Consider the following 24,114-nt stretch of genomic DNA (forward strand, 5'->3'; position numbering starts at 1 on the left):
TCATTCTCTGCTGGTTTGATCAAAGGCAACGACTTTGTTTTGTCTGAGGATATTCCGGTTCCACAATAACATCATTGGGCAATATGCCCAATTTGGAAATGGTCAAACCTGAGCCCCAGGAAACCTTCATGAATGTGTTCGAATACAGGAACAGTATTTTGGGTGGCACAGTGGTGCAGCGGTAGAGTTGCTGCCTTGCAGCGCCAGAGAGCAGGGTTCCATCCTGACCATTGGACTGCTGTCTGTACGGAGTTTGTACGTTCTCCCTCTGACCACATGGGTTTTCACCGGGTGCTTCGGTTTCCTCCCACACTCCAAAGACGTACAGGTTTGTAGGTTGTGTAAGAAAATGACTACAGATGCTGGTACAAATCGAAGGTATTTATTTCACAAAATGCTGGAGTAACTCAGCAGGTCAGGCAGCATCTCAGGAGAGAAGGAATGGGTGACGTTTAGGGTCGAGACGTTTCGGGTCTGAAGAAGGGTCTCGACCTGAAACGTCACCCATTCCTTCTCTCCTGAGATGCTGCCTGACCTGCTGAGTTACTCCAGCATTTTGTGAAATAAATACCCCAGGTTTGTAGGTTCATTGGCTTCGGTAAAATTGTAAATTGTCCCTAGTGTGTAGGATTGTGCTAGTGTGCGGGGATCGCTGGTTGGCATGGACAGAGTGAGCCGAAGGCCATGTTTCCGCACTGTGTATCTAGAGTCTAAAGGAAAGAATGGTAAAAGCCTCAAATAGAGTCTGGTCAGGTCAGTACACCAACACACTGTGTCACAGAATCATCAAACAAATGGATCAACAGAGCAAGAGGAATTTAAAATTGCAGCCAAAACTCTCCAGTAATTTGTTTTTGCGTTTGTTTTCAGGAGCATCATTTGGGACGAGGAACCAGGATGAATATCTACGCTGGTAGATTCTGTATCCGAGAGGAGGAGGAGGAGGAGGACGAGGAAGACGAGGAAGAGATGGACTCCTCGAGTGGACAGAAGCACAGTGAAGCAAGGGATATCCGTGTGGTGCTGAAAGTGCTTGACCCCAGTCACAGGGACATTGCGCTGGTGAGCAAAGCAAAAAGGAATATCCTGCACTTGCATCTGTAAACTGCTAAACTACAGAGGCACAAGGAACTGCAGATTCCTGTTCACAAAAAAAAAAAGCCACAAAGTGCTGGAGTAACTCAGTGGATCAGGCACCATCTCTGGAGAACATGGATAGGTGATGTTTTGGGACAATAGACAATAGGTGCAGGAGTAGGCCATTCGGCCCTTCGAGCCAGCACCGCCATTCAATGTGATCATGGCTGATCATTCTCAATCAGTACCCCGTTCCTGCCTTCTCCCCATACCCCCTGACTCCGCTATCCTTAAGAGCTCTATCTAGCTCTCTCTTGAATGCATTCAGAGAATTGGCCTCCACTTCCTTCTGAGGCAGAGAATTGGCCTCCACTGCCTTCTGAGGCAGTGAATTCCACAGATTCACAACTCTCTGACTGAAAAAGTTTTTCCTCATCTCAGTTCTAAATGGCCTACCCCTTATTCTTAAACCGTGCCCCCTTGTTCTGGACTCCCCCAACATTGGGAACATGTTTCCTGCCTCTAACGTGTCCAACCCCTTAATAATCTTATACGTTTCGATAAGATCCCCTCTCATCCTTCTAAATTCCAGTGTATACAAGCCTAGTCGCTCCAGTCTTTCAACATATGACAGTCCCACCATTCCGGGAATTAACCTACGCTGCACGCCCTCAATAGCAAGAATAGGGTCAGGACCATTCTAAAGGAACTTTGTGCGTTTATCTACGAAACAGCATTAAATATAATGCAAAGGAGGAAGTGCTTGTGTGGGAAGGAACTGCAGATGCTGGTCTACAACGTAGATAGACCCAAGGTAGCTGGAGTAACTCAGCAGGACAGGCAGCATCTCTGGAGAGAAAGAATGGGTGACGTTTCGGGTGTCTCTAGAGGGATCTTGATTTCAAAATTAAGTAAAATAGATAGAACAAAGGGAATGTTACAGAGTGCTGAATGTAGTTCTCAGCATTGCAGCGCATCAGTTCCATTGACAAAGACCAATGTCTGCAATGGGGGTAGAGGTGAATTAGCTTATGGAAGGACTGTTCAGAAGTCTGATAACACAGGTGATAACCAGTTCCTAAGTCTGGTGATGTGCACTTACAAGCTTCTGCACCTTCTGTTGGACAGGAGCGGAGAGAAAAAGGAATGGCTGGGGTGGAGCCCAAGCCGAATAGGGAAGTTGGTCAGGCAGAATCTCGGGAGAGAAGGAATGGGTGACGTTTCGGGTCGAGACCCTTCTTCAGACTGACGTCAGGAGAGGGGTCGGGACAAAGATAGGATGTAGTAAGAGACAGGAAGACTAGTGGGAGAACTGGGATAGAGAGAGAAAGCAGGGACTATCTGAAGTTAGAGAAGTTAACGTTCATACCGCTGGGGTGTAAACTACCCAAGCGAAATATGAGGTGCAGTTCCTCCAATTTGCGCTGGGCCTCACTCTGACAATGGTGGGGGCCCAGGACAGAAAGGTCAGATTGGGAATGGGAGGGGTAGTTGAAGTGCTGAGCCACCGGGAATACCTTCGATTTTAACCAGCATCTGCAGTTTTTTTCCCCTACACTAATAGGGAAGTTGTCATGCTCTTGCTGGCTGTTAAGAGCACTGAGATTTAGGCACAAACTCAGACAAGGAGTTGCAATATAGTCAAAACCCCAAGGAATAAAACTGACCCTCCAATCTTAGGATACAAATTAAACACCATGGTAAGCTTTAATAATCCCAGCTGCCCGCATATATTCATGGTGAATCGGTCACGACTGTGCCATCGACATATTTAACTTGTAACATTTTGGGATCGTTAGTCTGGCGAATATTTGTACCCTAAATCACAAAATTGACAATGGAACGAATAAACTTCTCGCTGTTAATCTTATCTGGACCGCAGCTGTATGCCAAGTAAGCTGAACGAGACAAAATGTTGTTACTGAAAATGCCATTCGATTTGGAGCAAGCGGGTTTGTCACCTCTGCATGTCTCCCGAGATGCTGCCTGACCCACTGAGTTACTCCAGCACTTTGTGTTCTAACACAAGATTCCTGCATCTGCAGTTCCTTGTGGCTGAAGATAGACACAAAATGGTGGAGTAACACAGTGGGACAGGAAGCATCTCCGGAGAGAAGGGATGGGTGACGTTTCAGGTAGAGACCGATACCAGGGAGTTCAACTTCAATCTGCTGAATTGCCATCTTGTGCATCTGGGGTTTTGATAACGTGTACCCCGATAATTTATGTTCCAACAGCCGTGATCTTTTGACACCCGGATTATTTGGCACGTGTGATTCACATCATATATTTTTGTCCCTTTGCAGGCATTCTTCGAGCTGGCAAGTCTGATGAGTCAGATTTCACACGCTCACTTGGCCTTTGTTCATGGAGTCTGTGTGCGAGGCTCAGAAAGTAATTGCCATCTTTATTTTACTCTGTGTATTTATTTCACTGTCTGGTTTTGTTCATGAATCCTTGCTTTGTTATAACGATGGAATACGCCGATTCTCCGCACCCACATTCACACGGGTCCCAAATACCTCGTTCCGAACCTGTCCCTGTTTTTCGGAGAAATACGATTGATCACAGCAGTGAACAGAAACCCATCCTGAAGAGACAAAAGATGAACGTTTGTGTATATGTATATTCTGGTGTCTTTTATTGTTCTTCCTGTAAACCACGGTTCCCCTCCCTTTCTTGACTTGGGTTCCAAACCGGAATCTCTCCCACTCTGTATCCTGAACTGTCAGCAAAATTAATGGGAGCTGACCTTTGAAGCAAAAACAGGAAACACTTAACAGGTCGGGCAGCATCTGTGGAAAGGGAAGCAGAGTTAACTCTTCAGCTTGAAGACCACCACTTCAGAACATTGAATTCAGTTTCCCTTTCTACACATGCTCCATGACCTACTGAATGTTTCCAGTATATTTGGTCTTTGTTTGAGATTTCCAGCACTTGTAGTATATCATGAGCAGTATATCACTGTAATTTCCCCCAGTCAGTCTGGCTTCAAACATCCTGCCAGGTTGGACTCGGGGTCATGGTCTATAAAGAGACCTTCGCGGTCATTGTTTTTTAGTTTAGCTTAGTTTCGAGATACAGTAAGAAGCCCACCAAGTCCATGCCAACTTTGGAGTGTGGGAGGAGCTGTTGTAAGGCAGCAGCTCTACTGCTGTGCCTCCTTGCCGCTCCTCTGGTAAGCTTCACCTCGCACAGTTACTGATTAACACCGGGAGGCACGGTGGCACAGCGGTAGAGTTGCTGCCTTACAGCGCCAGGGACCCGGGTTAGATCATGACTAAGGGTGCAGTCTGTATGGAGTTTGTACGTTCTCCCCGTGACCTGCATGGGTTTTCCGCAGGAGATCCAGTTTTCTCCCACACCCCAAAGCCGTATGGATGTGCAGGCTAATTGGCTTGGTAAAATTGTAAGTTGTCCCTAGTGTGTTCGTGTGCAGGGATCGCTGGACAAGGCAGACTCGGTGGGCCGAAGAGCCTGTTTCTGCGCTGTATCTCTAAACTAAACTAAACTAATGCCGCACTCCATCTTCAACCGGAGTCTGAATGACATAATAGTTTGTTGCAAATAATTCTATTTTCCTCTACCTGGTCCTCTGTGGGAAAGTGAGGGGGAGGGAGGTTCGCTCCACACTCATCTTGCAGCCACACAATTAGCCACCTGCATTAACCAGAGAAGATATAAAGCCGTGAGCTGTCTTTGAAGAGGGCGCGATAAATAGTGTGCGGGGAGGTGAGAAGGATCGGAGTTGCTGAGTGAGGGGGCGAGGAAGGTTTGGTTGAGGGTACGAGGAAGTTAGGGTGGGGAGGGGTGAAGAAACACAAGTATAGTATTGTCAGAAGACATGTACGATTGTTCTGTTTTGTTGTTGTGAAGTACACATAAAAGGAAAGGACGGAGACAACACTTGGTGCCTTAGTTCACATTTAATGGTCTGTTCTGTTCACACGATGTCAGTACGTCCTGCACTTAATTGCCATGTCACAACAACATAGTCTCCAAATATGATAATACAACAGTGATGTTGCCTTGGACATTTTGTGGCCAACTTGTTGGTTCTTTTTCCTTGTTTCTCACCCCTCCAAACCCCTTCTCCACCCTCTCTCCACCTCTCCCTCTGACACTCCTAGTCTGCCCTTGCCTTGTTGCAGGTCAGTAATCACTTTCCTACGTTGCAGATATCATTGTGGAAGAATACGTGGAATTTGGACCACTGGACGTCATGTTGCGGAAGGAGAAAGGGAAGATGAGCCCAGGGTGGAGCCTGACAGTCATCCAGCAGCTTGCAAGTGCTCTCAGCTATCTGGTACGCATCAGTATTTCACCAGGTCACGCTGAACGCCTCCACATAGATTCAAAGATAATCGTTTTTCATAACTGTCAATACATTACAGCAATTGCTCCCAATCTTTCTGTGTAGGAAAACAACTGCAGATGCTGGTACAAATCGAAGGTATCACAAAATGCTGGAGTAACTCAGACTGAAGAAGGGTCTCGACCCGAAACGTCACCCATTCCTTCTCTCCTGAGATGCTGCCTGACCTGCTGAGTTACTCCAGCATTTTGTGATACTACCAATCTTTTTTTTTCCATCCACGGCCAAAAATTATTCGAATATATTGACGAGGCATATATTTTAAGATAGCATGATAAATGAATTGATTATTTTGCCAAAATAATTTCCCAAGTCCATAAGTGAAAGGAGCCAGAATTAGACCCATCAAGTCTCCTCTGCCATTCAATCATGGCTGATCTATCTCTCCCTCTTAACCCCATTCTTCTGCCTTCTCCTTGCATCCCCCGACACCCGTACAAATCAAGAATCTATCTTTCTCTGCTTTAACAATATCAATTGATGACCTCCACTGCCTTCCACAGATTCACCACCCTCTGACCAAAGAGAATTGTGTTTTCAAATCATTTTATGTTGGCGTTGCAGTTTTTAGTGCAGAACACGAAAGCATTAAATAAAAATCCAATTACAATTTTTGAAAACACCATTAAAGCATGAAATGACATTTCTTTGGACCCTCTCACGGTCCAGTTTCAAGCCCGTTGCCGGCTGATTTTTGGGGTGTGTCCCAAGGTTGGGAACCAGCACATTACAACCCACTTTAAATGAACACGACAGTGGAAGTCGAATAAGAAAATAACTGCAGATGCTGGTACAAATCGAAGGTATTTATTCACAAGATGCTGGAGTAACTCAGCAGGTCAGGCAGCATCTCAGGAGAGAAGGAATGGGTGACGTTTCGGGTCGAGACCCTTCTTCAGACGTTGAATATATCTGTTTTTGTGATGAGAACGACGGTTTGTTGCCCAAACTCTGGTGACCTGTGGTTTGACTTCTGTTTTCTCTTGTAACCCTCAGGAGGACAAAAACATGGTGCACGGTAACATTTGCTGCAAGAATGTCCTCGTCGCGAGGAAAGGGCTGGGGGAGGGCAGCAGCCCCTTCATCAAAGTCAGCGACCCAGGCATCAGCTTCACTGTGCTCTCTCGAGAAGGTCAGTCCGTGCATTTCAGGAAGCACGATTACTTGGTCTGGCTGTCAAGTCAAGTCAAGTTTATTTGTCACATACACATACATGATGTGCAGTGAAATGAAAGTGGCAATGCCTGCGGATTGTGCACAAAAAAGAATTACAGTTACAGCATATAAATAAAGTTAATGTTACTATAGTGTAGACAAAAATTTAGTCTCTGGAGTTATAAAAGTTGACAGTCCTGATGGCCTGTGGGAAGAAACTCCGTCTCATCCTCTCCGTTTTCACAGCGTGACAGTGGAGGCGTTTGCCTGACCGTAGCATCTGGAACAGTCCGTTACTGGGGTGGCAGGGGTCCCTCATAATCTTGCTTGCTCTGGATCTGCACCTCCTGATGTATAGGTCCTGCAGGGGGACGAGTGTAGTTCCCATGTTGCGTTCTGCCGAACGCACTACTCTCTGCAGGGCCATCCTGTCCTGGCTGAAACGACAACTTGAGTCTGAAGAAGGGTCTCGACCCGAAACGTCATCTATTCCTTTTCTCCAGAGATGCTGCCCGTCCCGCTGAGTTACTCCAGCTTTATGTGTCTTGGTGTGGAACAGGGTCACATCATCCTCTCAGCCTCATGTTGACTGGTCTTAAAATTCAGTTTCCGTTTAAGTTTATTGTCGAGGTACAGTGAAAGGCTTTTGTTGCATGCTATCCAGTCAGCAGAAAGACAATACGCGATTACAATCGAGCCGTTTACAGTGTGTAGATACAGCGTGATAAAGGAATAACGTTTAGTGCTAGGTGAAGCCAGCAAAGGGATTTTGTAAATATAAATTATGCAGGAACTGCAACAAGAGAACTAGGTAACAGATAGGACGGACGGTTAGATGGGAAACTCAACTGTAAACATAAGCACTCTGAGGGTACCACCACCTCTTCACTTCCCTGTGACTGCTTCTCCGTAAGATAGACACAGTTGGATTTTAATTTTAGTTTTGGAGATAGAGCGTGGAAACAGGCCCTTCGGCCCACTGAGTCTGCGCTGATCAACAATCACCCGTACACTAGTTCTACCGTACAATTTACAGCAGCCAATTAACCTTCAAACCTGCACGTCTTTGGACTGTGGGAGGAACCCGGAGCACTCAGAGAAAACCCACAAGGTCACAGGGAGAACGTGCAAACTCCACACAGACAGCACCTGTCATCAGGATCGAACCCGGGTCTCCGGTGTTGTAAGGCAGCAACTGTACGGCTGTGCCACCCCTGTAACCTGAGGATGTGGATTTTATATATGTGCTATAACGAAGGGTTGAATGTGAGGGTCTTGGTGGAGCACTTTGAGAAACCCCTAATTTTTACCAATCTTTGGCTTCCTAGAGCGTGTGGAGAGAATTCCTTGGATCGCCCCAGAGTGTGTACAGACCGTTAACAAATTAAGCCTGGGTGCCGACAAGTGGAGCTTTGGAACAACGGTGTTGGAGATCTGTTGCAATGGAGATGTTCCACTGAAGGAACGAACTCTGTCAGAGGTAAATTGCAACCTTAGCCTGGGTTGGGGCACGGAGGTGGGAGGGAGCAAGTGAGGGCTGACCTGTAGAACCCAACTGAAGCACGACCTGAGCTGTACCTGCCACGGTGAAGCAGGCTTGAACCTGTTGCCCTCTCACACTGTGGGTCCTGACCTCCTTCTTATCGTGTCCACACATGCTAGATATTGTGTTTCAGCCAAAACTGAACACAACTCTTAGCAATATCATTGTCCTCTGTGAGGCCCTCAGCTTTGCATTGGTGCTCCAATAGAGGACATCTCTATAGGTGCTCCATCGTTTGTGGTTCAGTGCCACATATGCAGATGACGTCTTCAGTGTCTATATGACCCCACTTCTTGAGAGTGGCTTTACAGCGACCAGTACCAGCTCTCAGTCTGTTGAGGCATTATCTTTTACAGGTGACCCACCCACCCTTCCGTTCTTTCCACTTCATGTGATTCAGTATCTTGCAGTTTCAATTGGGATTATTTTCCTTGCCTGTATCTAAGTGCCAGATACAAACACTTCCATTTATCTCCACAACTTCAACAACTCTCTTCTCACTTGTTAAATGTTGATGACGGATCCTTGACAATAGACAATAGGTGCCGGAGGAGGCCATTCGGCCCTTCGAGCCAGCACCGCCATTGAATGTGATCATGGCTGATCATCCACAATCAGTTCCCTGTTTCTGCCTTCTCCCCATACCCCCTGACTCCGCTATCCTTAAGAGCTCTATCAAGCTATCTCTTGAATGCATTCAGAGAATTGGCCTCCACTGCCTTCTGAGGCAGAGAATTCCACAGATTCACAACTCTGACTGAAAAAGTTTTTCCTCATCTCAGTTCTAAATGGCCTACCCCTTATTCTTAAACTGTGGCCTACCCCTTATCCTTAAACATACACCCACCACCCTCTGTGTGAAAAAGTTACCCCTCGGATTCCTATTAAATCTTTTCCCCTTCCCCTTGAACCTATGTCCTCTGGTCCTTGATTCCCCTACTCTGTGCAAGAGACTGTGCATCCACCCGATCTATTCCTCTCATGATTTTGTACACCTCTAAAAGATCTCCCCTCAATCTGGGTGAGGTCTGCCGTATGATCTTACCGGATTGTATGCAAAAACTAAGATTTTCACTGTACCCAGGTGCATGTGACAATAAAGTGTCATTGAAATTTGTTTTGCTTACAGAAAGAGAGGTTTTATGAGATGAAGGGGCAGCTTCCAGAGCCGTCCTGCAAGGAGCTTGCAGACCTGAACAGCCTGTGCCACAGCTACGAGCCAAACCAGCGGCCATCCTTCAGGACCATACTGCGGGAGCTCACGCTGCTGCAGCAGCAGAGTAAGTGCTCCCTCGCCCCCCTCTGTTGCCCCCTACCTCCGCTCTGCATCCTTCCTTGTGGGTTGCAGGCAAATGGAGCGCTCCTGATCCCTGCGTGTGGGCTCTTAGCAGCATTAGCACCGAGATGCTCCTTGTCTTCCAGTTCCTTATGGGAGGATGTACATTTAATTCCATCAATGTTGTCAAGTCCGACCTCCAAGTTTAGGACTAACCAGACACAGAAAGTATAGCAGTAAAGTGCTGGAGTAACTCAGCAGTAATATAGCAGTAAAGTGCTGGAGTAACTCAGCAGTAATATAGCAGTAAAGTGCTGGAGTAACTCAGCAGTAATATAGCAGTAAAGTGCTGGAGTAACTCAGCAGTAATATAGCAGTAAAGTGCTGGAGTAACTCAGCAGTAATATAGCAGTAAAGTGCTGGAGTAACTCAGCAGGGCAGGGAGGGCATGGAGAGGTGACATTTCAAGACTTGTGAAAATGAACTAAAAGGATTTTCTTGAGGGTTGGGTACAACTCTGTTAGATGTTTCTCAGACAGGATTACTTCAAATACTAGCCTTTAGTGTATCGAAGGGGATGTGAACTGTTGGAAGGCTGGATTTACTTGTCCTGTATGTGGTTACATTTAACTCAGGGTCAATCCATGGTCATTTTGCAGTTCCTTCCTACACATTTTGTCTGCTCCATCCTGATCCATTTTCCTATCTCTAATATCTGTCCTATCTGTTTTACCCCCAGATCCAGATATTTCGTGTGAAAACTCGGTGCCAACCGTCTCCGACCCGACCGTCTTCCAGAAACGCTACCTGAAGAAAGTCCGAGATCTTGGAGAGGTGAGGTTCTTTACACCTTGACCCTCACTGTTGGTCGATGCTTGTTCTGAATAAACTCCTGTCTCGAGGGTCAATTACTGAGGTCGGTTTGTTTGCCTCATGTTTCACTGCAAATGTCTGGTTCCATAGAAACATAGAAAATAGGTGCAGGAGGAGGCCATTGGGCCCTTTGAGCCAGCACCGCCATTCATTGTGATCATGGCTGATCATCCACAATCAGTAACCCGTGCCTGCCTTCTCCCCATACTCCTTGATTCCGCTAGCCCCTAGAGCTCTATCTAACTCTCTTTTAAATTCATCCAGTGAATTTGCCTCCACTGCCCTCTGTAGCAGAGAATTCCACAACTTCACAACTCTCTGGGTGAAAGAGTTTTTTCTCACCTCAGTTTTAAATAGCCTCCCCTTTATTCTTAGACTGTGGCCCATCTTACTGGGCAGAGTGATTCTGAAATCAGTGTTTCAGTGCTAGATTCGATCTAGGACATAAAATAGTACAGCACAGGAACAGGCCCTTCGGCCCACAATGCCACGCCGAACACAATGCCAAGATAAACTAATCTCCTCTGCCTGCATATCCATGTTCCTAACTAAAAGCATCGTAAATGCAACTATTGTATCCGCTTTCCCCACAACTCTGCCAGTGCTTTCCAGACACCCGCCATCCTCTGAACAAAATACTTGCTGTGCCCATTTCCTTTAAACTTTCCCCATCTCACCTTAAAGCTATGCCAATAGACAATAGGTGCAGGAGTAGGCCATTTGGCCCTTTGAGCTAGCACCGCCATTCAATGTGATCATGGCGGATCATTCACACTCAGTACCCCATCCCTGCCTTCTCCCCATAGCCCCTGACTCTGCTATCCTTAAGAGCTCTATCTAACTCTCTCTTGAAAGCATCCAGAGAATTGGCCTCCACTGCCTTCTGAGGCAGAGAATTCCACAGATTCACAACTCTCTGCCCTCTGGTCTTTGATGTTACCACCCTGGGGGAGGGGGGGGAGGTTCTGACTGCCTGCCCTAACTATGCTTCTCACTTGAATATTAAGACACTTAACAGGCTCCGACTGCTGCAGTGAATGTTACACTTGCCGACACGATTCATGCACAAGGTAGACATACCAACCTTAATAGCATTGGATTATAACACCCTACTCCCACCCTCAACATATACTTTGCCAGTGCATGCTCCAGGGTATAGGATGAATGGGCCGTTCACTGGTAGGTGGCAACTGCTGGGGACTGGTTAGAGATACAGCATGGAAACAGGCCCTTCGGCCCACCGACCCCATGCCGACCATCAATCCCACATTCACACTAATTTTATATGATCTCCCACTTTTGCATCCATTCCCTGCACACTAGCTGCAGTTGATAGAGGCCAATTAAGCTACAAACCCGCACGTATTTGGGATGTGGGAGAAAACCGGGGCACCCGGAGGGAATCCATGCGATCACAGGGAGAACGTGCAAACTCCACACAAAGGCACCCAGGGCCAGGATCGAACCCAGGGCTCTGGCGCTGTGAGGCAGCAGCTTTCCCGACTGTGCTGCCCAGCCTGAAGCCGGGTGAATGACGGGGAGATCGGTGGAAGTGCACGGTGGTTTAAATAATGTTGCTTCGTTTCAGGGCCATTTTGGTAAGGTGGGTCTGTATATCTATGACCCATTTAATGACGGCACTGGGGAAGTGGTGGCAGTGAAATCGCTGAAGTCGGACTGCAATGAGGAACTCCACACGAGCTGGACCCGAGAGATTGAGATTTTGAAAACTCTCTACCACGACAACATCGTCAAGTACAAAGGAAGCAGCAGTGAGCAAGGTAATGGAGGATGCGGGCATCATTGATGGGCCTTTGCACTCGGCTTTACTCTCAGCACCAGCTCCATCAAATGGCGGATAATTGTGAGGTTATCCACTTTGGTGGTAAGAATAGGAAGGCAGAGTATTGTCTGAATGGTGTCAAGTTAGGAGGTCTAGCTCTACCAAACTTTATGTTTTATTATTGGGCAGTCAATATTAAAAATATTAACTTTTGATTAGTAGAGACAGATAAACAACCAACCTGGTTAAAAATGGAAAAAGAAGATTGTTCGCCCTTTGAAATTAGTTCGATTTTATTCGCCAATAATAAAATAAGTAAGAAAACCTATAGTGAAAACCTTATAATAGATAGTGGAATACGTATTTGGAAACAAATAAAGAAAACATTAAAATTGGAATGTATACCACTAGCTCTTACTATTGTAAATAACATCACATTTAAACCTTCAATGATAGATAAAGGTTTTTTACAATGGAAAAACTGTGGAATTAATAAGATGGGAGATCTCTATAGGGAAAAAATTTTCCTTTCATTTCAAGAATTACAACAAATTTATGGATTACATTCAAAAGATTACTTTAGATATTTACAAATTAGAGATTATGTAAAAGCAAATACACATGAAATTAGATATAGAAAGACAGAGATTTTAGATGAATGTCTAAATAAACACCCAAATACAGAAAAATTGATATCATATATTTATAATATTTTACTGGAAAACGACGCTCCAAGGACAGAAATATATAGACAATCATGGGAAAATGAATTAGGTCAAATTATTAGACCTGATATATGGGATGAAAGTTTACAACACATACATCACTGTTCGCTAAATGCTAGACACTCTCTTATACAATTTAAAATATTACATAGACTACATTATTCAAAAGCTAAACTACATAGTATTTTTCCAAATATATCTGCCATTTGTGACAAATGTCAGCAATTGGAAGCTAACTTAACGCACATATTCACAAACTGTGAAAAAATCACTAAATTCTGGACAGAAATATTTAAAATAATTTCGAATGTTGTTAATATGAAGCTGATCCCTGACTCAAACTTAATAATACTGGGAATATTAGAAACAGATCAATTAATAACAATGAATCAAAGAATTTTTATTGATTATAGTTTAATAATTGGGAAAAAATTAATATTGAAATTCTGGAAAGGTCCTACATCCCCCACAATTAAAATGTGGATTACAGGAATGTCGGAGACACTTCATCTGGAAAGATTGAGACTTGTACTAATGGACAGGTTGAATCTTTTCAGAGGAATATGGTCTCCATTTATTGCATATTTAAAGGGTCAAAATGGCTTGGTGCGAGGACCTGACTGTGGCCTGAATAATGGAATGGAGGAAGAATTATGTATAATAAATCATGGATATATCTCCAATGATAGATAACTTTTTTAATACTCCATTCATTTCTCCAATTTGGATTTCTTATTTTTATTTTATTTTTCTCTATCTTTCCCTCTCTGGGAAAAAAAGTATAGAAATATATAAGACATAATTGTTAATATTAACAATATTACGAATGTATGTGATAAGTATATTTTATTAATATGTACTTATGTTTAATAAAAATATTTATCAAAGTTAGGAACAGGGGACGTACAACGAGATCTGGGTGTCCTAGTGCATCAGTCACTGAAAGGAAGCATGCAGGTACAGCAGGCAGTGAAGAAAGCCAATGGAATGTTGGCCTTCATAACAAGAGGAGTTGAGTATAGGAGCAAAGAGGTCCTTCTGCAGTTGTACAGGGCCCTAGTGAGACCGCACCTGGAGTACTGTGTGCAGTTTTGGTCTCCAAATTTGAGGAAGGATATTCTTGCTATTGAGGGCGTGCAGCGTAGGTTTACTAGGTTAATTCCCGGAATGGCGGGACTGTCATATGTTGAAAGACTGGAGCGACTAGGCTTGTATACACTGGAATTTAGAAGGATGAGAGGAAATCTTATCGAAACGTATGATTATTAAGGGGTTGGACACGTTAGAGGCAGGAAACATGTTCCCAATGTTGGGGGAGTCCAGAACCAGGGGCCACAGTTTAAGTATAAGGGGTAGGCCATTTAGAACTGAGATGAGGAAAAACTTTTTCAGTCAGAGAGTTGTGAATCTGTGGAATTCTCTGCCTCAGAAGGCAGTGGAGGCCAATTCTCTGAATGCATTCAAGAGAGAGCTAGATAGAGCTCTTAAGGATAGCGGAGTCAGGGGGTATGGGGAGAAGGCAGGAACGGGGTACTGATTGAGAATGATCAGCCATGATCACATTGAATGGCGGTGCTGGCTCGAAGGGCCGAATGGCCTCCTCCTGCACCTATTGTCTATTGTCTATTGTCTATAAATCTCAGTGCCCAGCGTGCAGAGACGAAAGGCAGGCTGAGGAATAACTCAGGAATTTCCACGCTGTATCTCTAAAATTTTAAAAAAACTAATCAGGAGTGAGTGCACATCTCCCGGTCTTTAACAAATGTCTACACTGATTGTGTTCTCAGGAGGGCAGATTGTACAACTGATCATGGAGTACCTGCCTCTGGGCAGCCTGCGGGACTACCTCCCCAAGCACCACGTGGGACTCGGCCAGCTTCTGTTGTTCGCGCAGCAGATTTGTCAGGTAACACAAGACTCACTTGCACGGTTCGTTCTGGTCGAATTATTTAAGCATCCCATATCCCTTTTTTTTTTTTAAAACAAAAGTAAGGTTACTACAAGTTCAGAAGACAATTACAGGTGCTCCTCAACTTACAATGGGGTCACGTTCCGAAAAACCCATCGCAAACCGAGAATATCGTAACTCGAAATGCGTTGTAGTACACGCGATCACGTGGCCGGAAGCGAGCGGCGGCTGGCTGGCTACGGGCCACTGCCGTTTGCACCATCGCAAAATCAAAACATCGTGAGTCGAAGCATCGTAAGCCGGGGACCACCAGTAGTACACTGTTCCAAGGAAATGTCGATCCAAAATAAAACATAGAAGCAAGTATCAATTCAGGGTGGGTCTGTCTATCTATGACCCATTTAATGACCATTTAATGGCCTTTAAACACTTCAACCTCCAAATAGACTCCAAATTATTTAAACTTGGGGACATTGTGTTTGACTTTGCACAACTAATGTCGATTTATTTTCGGTTATATATACTGACTATATTGTTACTGTAGTTAATATGTACTGAACTTTTTTTTGCTGCTTGGTATGGATTTTACAGAGTACAATGTTTACATATCTTTTGTGTTGCTGCAAGTAAGAATTTCATTGTTCCACGTAGGGACATATGACAATAAACACTCTTGACTCAAGCCCTTCCAGTGCCCAGCAGTCCAGGACAGTGGCCTTCATGCCTGGTGTTTATGTATTACATTGGGGTGATGTGCTAATTAATTAAAATAGTTGAAAACATTAGCGACGCAGTGGTGCTTGTTTCCGACGGGCACGGTGATGGACGCCCCACACATCCCTGTCCTCCATACAGCTGGCAAGCTCCTCTTTGGTCTCTACATGTGCGTCTTCCGTCAACGTCTTCAGCATCGTCTTGTTTGGTCGCTGAGCAGGGATTGCTTCGTGGAGATGGGTGTTTAGCAGTTGACCCTGACTCCTGCTCTTTGTCCACAATGCAGGGCATGTCCTACCTCCAGTCCCAGCGCTACGTGCACCGCGACCTGGCTGCAAGAAACGTGCTGGTGGAAAACGAGAACGTGGTGAAGATCGGGGACTTTGGGCTAGCGAAAGCCATCCCTGAGCATCAGGACTATTACCGGGTCAAGGACGATGGAGATAGCCCTGTGTTTTGGTGAGCTCTTGCACAACAACAGTGGTAGCCCTAAAGTGGCTGGCTGCTGCTGCTAAGATGGCGGATTGTACTACCAGGCAAAAAGCTGATGGAACTCACCGGGTCAGACATCATCTCTGGAGAAAAGGAATAGGTAACATTGTGGGTCGAGACCTTCTTCTGAAGGCCCTGCTTCTTCTCCTTCTCCTGACTCTCAGTCTGAAGAAGGGTCTTGACCCGAACGTCACATATTCCTTTTCTCCAGAGAAACTGTCTGACCCGCTGAGTTACTCCAGCTTTTTGCGTCTATCTTCAATTTAAACCAGCATCTGCAGATCCTTCCTACACATTATATTACCTGGGAGTGGTTGTGACAAATAATACTCATGGTTGAAAGATGAGTTAATTACACAAGTATGTAGCTGCTGGCTTTCATTGTATTGTTTAGCAGTTCTCTCTCTCAGCTTGGAGGAATCCTCAGCCCATTCAATGGGATAATAAGAATATGGGAAATAGGTGCAGGAATTGGACACCCGGCCCATTGCTCTGCTACCCACCAACATCAGGGCTGATTTTCTGCCGCAGAATATTTTCCAGCACAATCCCTCAAGCGTTAATTCCCTTAATATGCAGCGGCACGGTGGAGCAGCGGTAGAGTTGCTGCCTTACAGCGAATGCAGCGCCGGAGACCCGGGTTCGATCCCGACTGCGGGTGCTGTCTGTACGGAGTTTGTACGTTCTCCCCGTGACCTGCGTGGGTTTTCTCCGAGATCTTCGGTTTCCTCCCACACTCCAAAGATGTACAGGTTTGTACGTTAATTGGCTTGGTAAATGTAAAAATTATCCCTCGTGAGTATAGGATAGTGTTACTGTGCGGGGATCGCTGGACGGCGCGGACCTGGTGGGCTGAAGGGCCTGTTTCCACGCTGTATCTCTAAACTAAACTTTAAAAATGCAGATTTGTATTGCTTTGTGATTCGAATGAAGCAACGAGTCCCCAAAACCTTCGAGAGCAGAGAGTTTAAGATTACAAGCCCCTCCTTGACAATATTCCTCATTTCAGTCCTCAATGAAGTCGCCCTTATCCTTGTACTGTGTTCCTAGTCTTAGGCTCCTCAGCCAAGGAAAACATCTTCCCTCCATCTCGCCAAACCCGTCAAACCCTTTCAGTTCTGTGTGTTTTGATGAGAAATCTGTCGAATCCTCAGAAGGCAGTAGAGGCCGTCTCTGAGTGCATTCAAGAGAGAACTAGATAGAGCTCTTAAGGATAGTGGAGTCAGGGGGTATGGGGAGAAGGCAGGAACGGGGTACTGATTGAGATTGATCAGCCATGATCACATTGAATGGTGGTGCTGGCTCGAAGGGCCGAATGGCCTACTCCTGCTCCTATTGTCTATCTCCTAAATTCTCGAGAATATATTCCATGTACTCGACCCCTCTTTACACAGCAAGTGAATCACCCACCGAGTGTAGGAAAAAAAACTGCAGAAGAGGGTTAAAATGGAAGGCAGACACAAAATGCTGGACTAACTCAGCGAGTCAGGCAGCATCTCGGGAGAGACGGAATGGGTGACGTTTCCCGAAATGTCACCCATTCCTTCTCTCCCGAGATGCTGCCTGACCCGCTGAGTTACTCCAGCATTTTCTGTCTACCACCCACTGAGTGTATTGTATCTGTACGCTGATCAGAGGCTGTGTGAGGAGGGTGTGTTCTTTTGCGGTTAGCTGTGAAATACATTAATGATCGGGTGCTGGATTTGGGTATCATTTTCATTCTCTTTTATTCCAGGTATGCAATTGATTGTCTGAAGGAAGGAAAATTCAATTTTGCCTCTGACGTCTGGTCGTTTGGAGTCACGTTGTACGAGCTGCTGACGTATTGTGAGGGTCGTCAGAGCCCCCCTGCGGTAGGTCTCCCACCACAGCTCACACTCATTGCTGCACGTGGAAGCAGGCCCTTTGGTTTGGCCCAACTTGCCCATGCCACCCAACATGTCCCAGCTACACTCGTCCCTCCTGCCCACATTTGGCCCATATTTAAACTTGTTCTAGACAATAGACAGTAGGTGCAGGAGGAGGCCATTCGGCCCTTCGAGCCAGCACCGCCATTCAATGTGATCAGGGCTGATCATTCTCAATCAGTGCCCCGTTCCTGCCTTCTCCCCATACCCCCTGACTCCGCTATCCTTAAGAGCTCTATCTAACCCTCTCTTGAATGCATTCAGAGAATTGGCCTCCACTGCCTTCTGAGTCAGAGAATTCCACAGATTCACAACTCTCTGACTGAAAAAGGTTTTTCCTCATCTCCGTTCTAAATGGCCTACCCCTTATTCTTAAACTGTGGCCCCTTGTTCTGGACTCCCCCAACATTGGGAACATGTTTCCTGCCTCTAACGTGAACAACCCCTTAATAATCTTATACGTTTTGATAAGATCTCCTCTCATCCTTCTAAATTCCAGTTTATACAAGCCTAGTCGCTCCAGTCTTTCACCATATGACAGTCCCGCTGTTCCTAACTGTTTCTTACATAATGTGATAGTCCCAGCCTCAACTACCCCCTCTGGCAGCTTGTTCCATACACCCCTCACCCTTTGTGTGAAAAGGTTACCCCTCAGATTCCTACTCCAGAGATCCCAACTCCTGCAAACAAATGTTAAGCCTGCATTTTCTGTGTATCCTTTGCTTCTCGCTTGCACACATGGTCAAGGTTGTTAATGTCAGGCTGGAACGCACGCAGAACAGGAGTAATCCCATCAACGTGGCAGGACCTGGACCCAACTCCCAGTGTCCATCAGGCATCAAACCTGTTTTGCTGTTTTTCGGTCTGAAGAAGGGTCTCGACCCGAAACGCCACCCATTCCTTCTCTCCTGAGATGCTGCCTGACCTGCTGAGTTACTCCAGCACTTTGTGAATAAATACCTTCGATTTGTACCAGCATCTGCAGTTATTTTCTTATAAAACCTGTTTTGCTGTTACTCAATTGACCATGCAGTGTCCAGAATCAATCTGCAGAAAGGTCACTATGACCAGTTAAGTCTTTCTGCAAAACGATTTCGGCTTTGACGCACTAAAATGGTGTGCAGCTGCCTTCATGAATGCAAGCAGAGAACTTAAATGGAAATCATAGTGTAGGAAAAAAACTGCAGATGCTGGTTTAAATTGAAGGTAGACACAAAATGCTGGAGTAACTCAGCGGGTCAGGCAGCATCTCGGGAGAGAAGGAATGTGTGACGTTTTGGGTCGAGACCCTTCTTCAGGACTGAAGAAGGGTCTCGACCCGAAACGTCACCCATTCCTTCTCTCCTGAGATGCTGCCTGTCCCACTGAGTTACTCCAGCATTTTGTGTCTACCTTCAATGGAAATCACTTGTTTAACGACCCACCAGGTTGTTCCTAAGGTAGTTTCAACTCCTTTACCGTTGTTGTCCAAGTGTATGTGAGACAAACCAGAGCATTAGTTCAAGCCTCCATCTTTCCCTCTCTGAACTCCATGAGCTTGTGAAGGAGCTATGAATGCATGAAAGAATAACTCAATTCTTTTGAACATTTTATACTCAGAAATTTATTGAGATGATCGGAGTGACACACGGACAGATGACGGTGGTCCGATTGATCGACCTACTGGAAAGAGGCAGACGTTTACCATGTCCCAAGTCCTGTCCATTGGAGGTAAGAGCATAACTCTCTGGCTGTGAGCGTAATGGTTTCATTTCACACACACAGCCACTCCCATTGCACAACTGAGAATGACCAAACTCTTCTGAATTTATTTTCTTTGGTATGATTTCAAGAGTGGGTGAGACGTACCAAAATGGTGTCCTGTGTTGTTTCTTTTTAAACCTTACAATTCAGCTCTTGTTTCAGTAAATCTGCATCACACTCTTTTTCTCACAGTCGGCATCCTTTCCAACTTTGTTTGGCCTTGATCTGATTGCATCAGCCTGGGTTTCGCTGACCAAGGCTTAAGATACCTTGCCTCCAGCATTAATCCCTGTACAACAGTGTCTCAAGTGTCTAACCTTTCCACAACATTTCAGTATTAACACACCAGCTTCATTCTTTTTTTGGACTTCCACTGCTGGCTTTTCCCCATTTACAAAAATATACTTTATCGGTCCAAAATGTATAACCTTGCATTTTCCTGCCATGAAATTTATTTGCTGCAGTGTTTTGCCTTTTCATTTCATCCCTGTAGTTCAAAGCCATGGATTGTTTGTTGCATATGTTACCATTTATGTTTCAGAATATTATTTTGCGTAATTCTCTTGATGTCTAGCTTGTTCCTCTTTGGCTTCTCTAAGCCTGCCATTTCCCTGTCAGTCCAACGGTGAACTAAGCACACTTAACTTTTCTTTCCCCTGCAGGTTTATCAGCTGATGAACATGTGTTGGGAATCCGACCCAGCTCGACGACCCAAATTCCAGGAGTTGTCTCCAATATTCCAGAAGCTGTACGAGAGATACAAAAAGATTGAAACGTCAAGCATTCTCCAGAAGTGAGAAACACTGAAAGCTTCCAACCAACCTTTGTCTTTCTTTATTATTCCCTCTGCTGCCCTCCTGATCAACCCTGTCCCCATCGATCTCTCCCCAACAGAGAGCTGTTAACTGTTGCAACAGCAGCAACAGCGATGCCAAATTGTGCATAGCCATCTCCCTTGGCTGGCATAGAGTTTGTTCTTGGTGTTTGATCATGGCTGTCTGTTGGCTGGGATATTGATACAGCACCCTATACAGTTCTTCAAACTGTGCTGAGACAAAGAGCCCAGGCCTTAATATTGTGTCTCAGTGCAAAGACTAAAAGAATACCGGTCACATTTGTAGCACTGGAATCTCATTTAGATCATTGCTGTTCAATGTAGATTTTGGTGAATTGCAAGCAAGAAGCGTGACTGAAAAGGACTTCTGCCGAAGGCCAACATTTTTAACTCCTTCCAAGTATTCAGGGTGGGTGTACGAGTATCCTGATTTCAAGACAAGTGCAAGGACACATCGGCATACATCCAACACTTTACGAACTTTTTTCAGAGTTGAAATGCCGTGGATAATTCAATCTTGGGAAATGCAGTTTGACTTTCCCTGTGAACAATGCCTGTGAGTCTTAATGAAGCTTAAAAGATGTGGTTCAGTGTCTGATATAATTTGCTCTGGCACACAACAAAACTGGTGTAGCAATGTTTATTTTCAGAACTATGACAAGAATTCTGTGGTTCATTTGACCCTCTTACTTTTTAATACTGTCAGTATTTGTGTCTTAAAAATGCTAGTATATATATATATATATACTTTATATATTTTGATTTATGATACGTAATGGACAACAATTCAATTTTGGGGATCGAGCTTCAAGGTTTATAGCGTTGGGAATTGAAATTCGCCGCCGTCTTCTCTTATATTAGTACTGTTGCATGCCATTTCTGCACTATCTCTGCCAAATAAGGTTACCAAGCATCATGTTAGAGAGAGGAACCCTCGTTTGTTCCCCTGCCAAGGTTGCAATATGGCGGATTTCACTGAATGCAGAATCTATTTGTCTCCTCATTATAACCCTGCCCAGTGCTGCAGTCTGGAGTATATTCAGAGATGCATCAGTGGTGTCATCGTGCTAAGGTTACGTGAGCTGCAAGTTGAGAGAAGCTGTGGAAGGTCGATGAAGCCAGGAAACTCTTAAACAGAAGCAGAAGTCCCAACACCATGAGTCGATACAGGTGACCGAGGGTCTATGCACCTGTGAGGGATTGAGCAGGCAGTCTGACCAACACCACCTCCTGGGTTCTGGTACTGCGCTTTTTACAGTGTATGCACACTGTTCCACAACCACTTCTATTCGTATTCAAACACTTTATAATCTTGCAATTCAATGAAAATATGGAAAGGCACTTCATAAATCGTGTTAGTACAAACTGATAGTTGCACTTACTTCGCATGATAAACCTGTAGTTGACGATACTCATTGGGAAAGTTGGTTGCGATCTACTGGGCTTAGTTGTGATGTAGTTGTAAAACAGTGGAGCAGAGCATGGAGGAGGGTTCCTCCATTGCTTGATGACCGTGGCCACTGCTTAATGTAGCTTTGGGAATTCTCCAAGCTTGGCTGGGTGCCGTGTGGAGTTGTTGCTCCCGACTGACCTGTTGTTGGTAGGCTGGCATGAACTCTGGTCTTTTGGGTGTGGAACATCTTCTGTAGAGTGCAACCAAGAATGTAGCTGGCACTCTGTAATTCCTTCAAAGAGGTTTAATCATTGACCTTCTAATTTTTTTCAACAGTTTGAGTTTAGTTTATTGTCACGTGTACTGAGGTACAGGGAAAAGCTTTTGTTACGTGCTATCCAGTCAGCGGAAAGACAATTCATATTTTTGAAACTATGAGTCCTGAGAATTTGTTTTTATTCTTTGTACCCCTGTGTGGAACATCATTCACTCCCAGCACAGCTCAAGCATTGAAAGGATTTTTGAACAGCCTTTTAAATCAAGGCTGAATGACACCTACTAACATTCTCCGGGCTGATTAGTCAATTGGACTTGGAGGCTTCCCAGCCAAGGATGTCACGTCTGAACCCAAAACGTTACCTAGTCCGTTTCTTCAGATATGTTGCCTGACCCGCTCCAGCTTTTTGTGTCTTACAAGGTGGACAATGTTCCGTGAGGAAAATCGGGTGAGGAACGAAAGTAGGATGGATGGCTTGTCCTCCACTTCTCCTCCCTTTGATGCATGGCGGACGATCGTTTTATAAGCTGTGACGTATAAGTGTACACAAAACTGCTTCCTGGATCAGCAGGTGCGTCTCAATCTACGCCTTGCCCAGGGGAAGTCTTCCACGATGCAATTCATGAAAAATGCAACAAATGGTGGAATTACAGAGCAGACATTTTGTGTTGATCTTCAGCACAAAGAGAAGGAGCAGAGCCGCGGATCTTGTGCTCATTATCGAGGACACTGACGATGGTGACATATTTGTGAGGACAATAAGCTGAACTAGGCAACGCAGGACGGCACGCCAGGAGGAAACATGCTACGGTTTCCCAATAATTTGCATTAATATACTATCTCCTCTATAATAAAATGCCCAAAGGTTGATAATGGGTATATTGTAAAGCAAGCCACCGATTGTTCAACAAGAGGAAGAAGGGTCTCGACTCAAAACGTCGCCCATTCCTTCTCTCCAGAGATGCTGCCTGACCCGCTGAGTTACTCCAGCATCTTGTGTCTACCTTTGATTGTTCAACAAGAACTTGATTGTGAATCATTTGAACTGGACAAAGAAAAGTGGAATGTAAACGGCTTGAAAATCACCAAAGATATGGAAAACTTAAAATACCTTGTGACGTATAGTTTGTTTTTAATTGGCTGCACTGTTATATTTGGTGATTGATTGTCAATGATGGGAATAATGTATGTCATGCTGTATTGCACAAGAACGTGGCCAATATCTATCTATATATATATATCTATATATATATTATTATATTACTAAAACTCAGATCTTGTGTGTGTGTGTATATATATATATATATAAATATATATATATATATACATATATATATCCGTATGTAAATATATGTATTTCTGTGATTTTGCCAAAACGGTAAACCATAGCCCCACAATCTTTGCGCTACCTTAATCACCACTCTCGCGGCGACTGTTTATAACAAGTTTCATTTAAATCGGTCCTATATTTTTTAAGTTACACACATTTGAAAGTTTCCAACTCTCATTTCTAAACACATTTTTTCAAAGTGCTGTGCATCTGTCGTCACCACACGGCACGCACGGCCTCTCTCTTCACTCGCACAAACAAGATGGATGCCGTTAGCGGAGCCGCCCGCCCACAATCAGGGGCTCCCCTCGCTTCTCTCTCCCCTCTCTCCTGCACAACCGCCGTGAGTAATCCCAGCTCGGCTAGGCCACAGCCGCGCTGCCCGTCTCCAGTAGTCCGCCGCTCCGGGAGAGTAAGAGTGGGGGGGACGGGGAGCGTGGGAGGAGGTGAGACTGGGGCAGTGGGGGTGGGGGGGTGGGGGACAGCGGGGGTGGGGGGTTGGTGATGGAGATAGCGGGGTAGGGGGACAGCAGGGTTGGGGGGGGAGGGCGGTTGGTGGTGGGGGGAAGAGAGAGTGGGTGAAAGGGGGGGTGGGGGAGAGTAAGAGTGGGACTGGGGGAGAGTAAGATTGGGGCTGGGGTGGAGAGAATGGGGGGTGGGGGGAGGAGAGAGTGAGGGAAAGGGGTAATGGAGAAAGGAGGTGGGGA

The 24,114-nt window shown here is 45.2% G+C and overlaps 1 protein-coding gene across 1 annotated transcript in view; it reads left to right on the top strand.

The window, feature by feature from the left end:
- Nucleotides 1-23,859, top strand: part of tyk2 (tyrosine kinase 2) — a 77,307-nt gene extending 53,448 nt beyond the window's left edge. Inside the window, exons 12-24 of the mRNA XM_078429614.1 lie at nt 871-1,062; nt 3,384-3,471; nt 5,256-5,383; nt 6,449-6,584; nt 7,936-8,087; nt 9,280-9,430; nt 10,166-10,260; nt 11,888-12,080; nt 14,595-14,713; nt 15,717-15,889; nt 17,658-17,775; nt 19,429-19,539; nt 20,235-23,859. Coding sequence (XP_078285740.1) covers nt 871-1,062; nt 3,384-3,471; nt 5,256-5,383; nt 6,449-6,584; nt 7,936-8,087; nt 9,280-9,430; nt 10,166-10,260; nt 11,888-12,080; nt 14,595-14,713; nt 15,717-15,889; nt 17,658-17,775; nt 19,429-19,539; nt 20,235-20,369 — 1,791 coding nt within the window. The 3' untranslated portion in view covers nt 20,370-23,859. The remainder of the gene's footprint in view (nt 1-870; nt 1,063-3,383; nt 3,472-5,255; nt 5,384-6,448; nt 6,585-7,935; nt 8,088-9,279; nt 9,431-10,165; nt 10,261-11,887; nt 12,081-14,594; nt 14,714-15,716; nt 15,890-17,657; nt 17,776-19,428; nt 19,540-20,234) is intronic.
- The last annotated feature ends 255 nt before the right edge of the window (nt 23,860-24,114 follow it).

This window comes from Rhinoraja longicauda, chromosome 37, assembly GCF_053455715.1.
Source record: "Rhinoraja longicauda isolate Sanriku21f chromosome 37, sRhiLon1.1, whole genome shotgun sequence".
In the NCBI taxonomy this organism is placed as follows: domain Eukaryota; kingdom Metazoa; phylum Chordata; class Chondrichthyes; order Rajiformes; family Arhynchobatidae; genus Rhinoraja; species Rhinoraja longicauda.